Below are 1,591 nucleotides of genomic sequence, written 5' to 3'. Positions count from 1 at the left end.
AATAATAAAAGAATAATAAAATATTTTTCTGCTAGTGAAAGTTGTGGAGAAAAGTTAGTATGAAAGATAATTTAGTAAGTGAAAACACAATATTATATGATATATATACTAAACACAGAAAAAATTTTAAAGTGATAGTCAAAAATAACAGGGAAGATGCCTAGTTTCAATGTTAGACACTGGTCTTTCTTTCTTAATGGAACCTCATTACACACACAGTTGAGGAAGTAACATATTCGACTGACTTTTCCAAATTTTACAAGAAAAGGCTTTAAAAATTGCTAATATTGTGAAGCCCATCTTTAAATAATTAAGAAAACAATTTTTTGCTAATAATTTTTCTAAAGGCAAATTTGACATCTTTGTTTCTGAGACTATATATCAAGGGGTTCAGCATGGGTATAATCAATGTATAGAACACAGAGGTCATTTTGTCAATATCCATTGAATGTCCTGTACTGGGACGCAAATAAATGAAAATCAGAGTACCATGATAAATGGTGATTACTGTCAGGTGAGAAGCACAAGTAGAGAACCCTTTCTTTCTTCCCTCTGCAGAACGTATTTTAAGAATGGCCACTATAATATACATATAGGAGAGGAGAACAGTAAGAAGAGAGAGAGCTTCCACCAAACTTGCGAACACCACCAATATAATGTCATGTGTGTAGGTATCAGAACAGGACAGCGAGAAGAGTGGAGAGACATCACAAAAGAAATGGTTAATTTCTTTGGAGCAGAATGACAACTGGAAAGTATTAGTAGTATGGACTATGGAACTCATAGTTCCACCCAAGAATGCTCCAAATGCTAGCTGAGTACAGACTCTCCTAGACATAATTACAGTATAGAGCAGGGGGTTACAGATTGCAATGTACCTGTCATAAGCCATGGCAGCCAAAAGAAAAGACTCTGTGTCAACCAGAGAGCAGAAGAAATAAAACTGTGTAGCACAGCCATTGTAAGAAATTACCTTCTTGTCAGAAATCAGATCCACAAGTAATTTGGGGGCAATGACAGAAGAGTAGCATGCATCTATAAAGGATAGCATACAGAGGAAAAAGTACATGGGAATGTGTAAATTAGAACTGACTGTGATCAATAAGATCATCCCAATATTTCCCATCAAAGTAGCAAAGTAGATGAAAAAAAACATAACAAATAGGAAACTTTGGAGTTCTGGATGGTCACTGAATCCCAGGAGATAGAATTCAGTCTTCACAGTGCTGTTCTCCAGACTCATTATTTGTAGAAATTTGTTTTCTGCAGCCCATATAGAAAAAAATATGGAGTAAACACATAGATAAATGTAAGCTTCAACAGAAAAGGTATTTATTATTACCTCATTATTATAGAATAAGAATAATAGCATGTTAAATTAATAAATTTTCAAGCTTGATGCTAACTTGGAATTTATATCTTCTTTAAGTTTTTCTGCTTGATATTCACAAACACATTGTTGTGCTCTCTGAATATGGATCTCAGTTTACTTTTAATTTCATTGGCTAACTATAAACATTGCCAAAGGGTTCCTCTGTGTATAGTTTTACAGCTGGGAACAATTTGTCAGTTTCCTGTATTTTGTATCATC

The 1,591-nt window shown here is 33.9% G+C and overlaps 1 protein-coding gene across 1 annotated transcript; it reads right to left on the bottom strand.

The window, feature by feature from the left end:
* Positions 1-310: 310 nt before the first annotated feature.
* On the bottom strand, positions 311-1,252 carry LOC127684327 (olfactory receptor 5I1-like). Its single transcript, XM_052181274.1, has one exon. The coding sequence runs from the start codon at positions 1,241-1,243 to the stop codon at positions 311-313; it is 933 nt and encodes a 310-aa protein (XP_052037234.1). The 5' UTR covers positions 1,244-1,252.
* Positions 1,253-1,591: the final 339 nt, after the last annotated feature.

The sequence above is a fragment of the Apodemus sylvaticus genome, chromosome 5, assembly GCF_947179515.1.
Source record: "Apodemus sylvaticus chromosome 5, mApoSyl1.1, whole genome shotgun sequence".
Taxonomy (NCBI): Eukaryota; Metazoa; Chordata; class Mammalia; order Rodentia; family Muridae; genus Apodemus; species Apodemus sylvaticus.
This window is presented reverse-complemented; position numbering and strand designations above follow the sequence as displayed.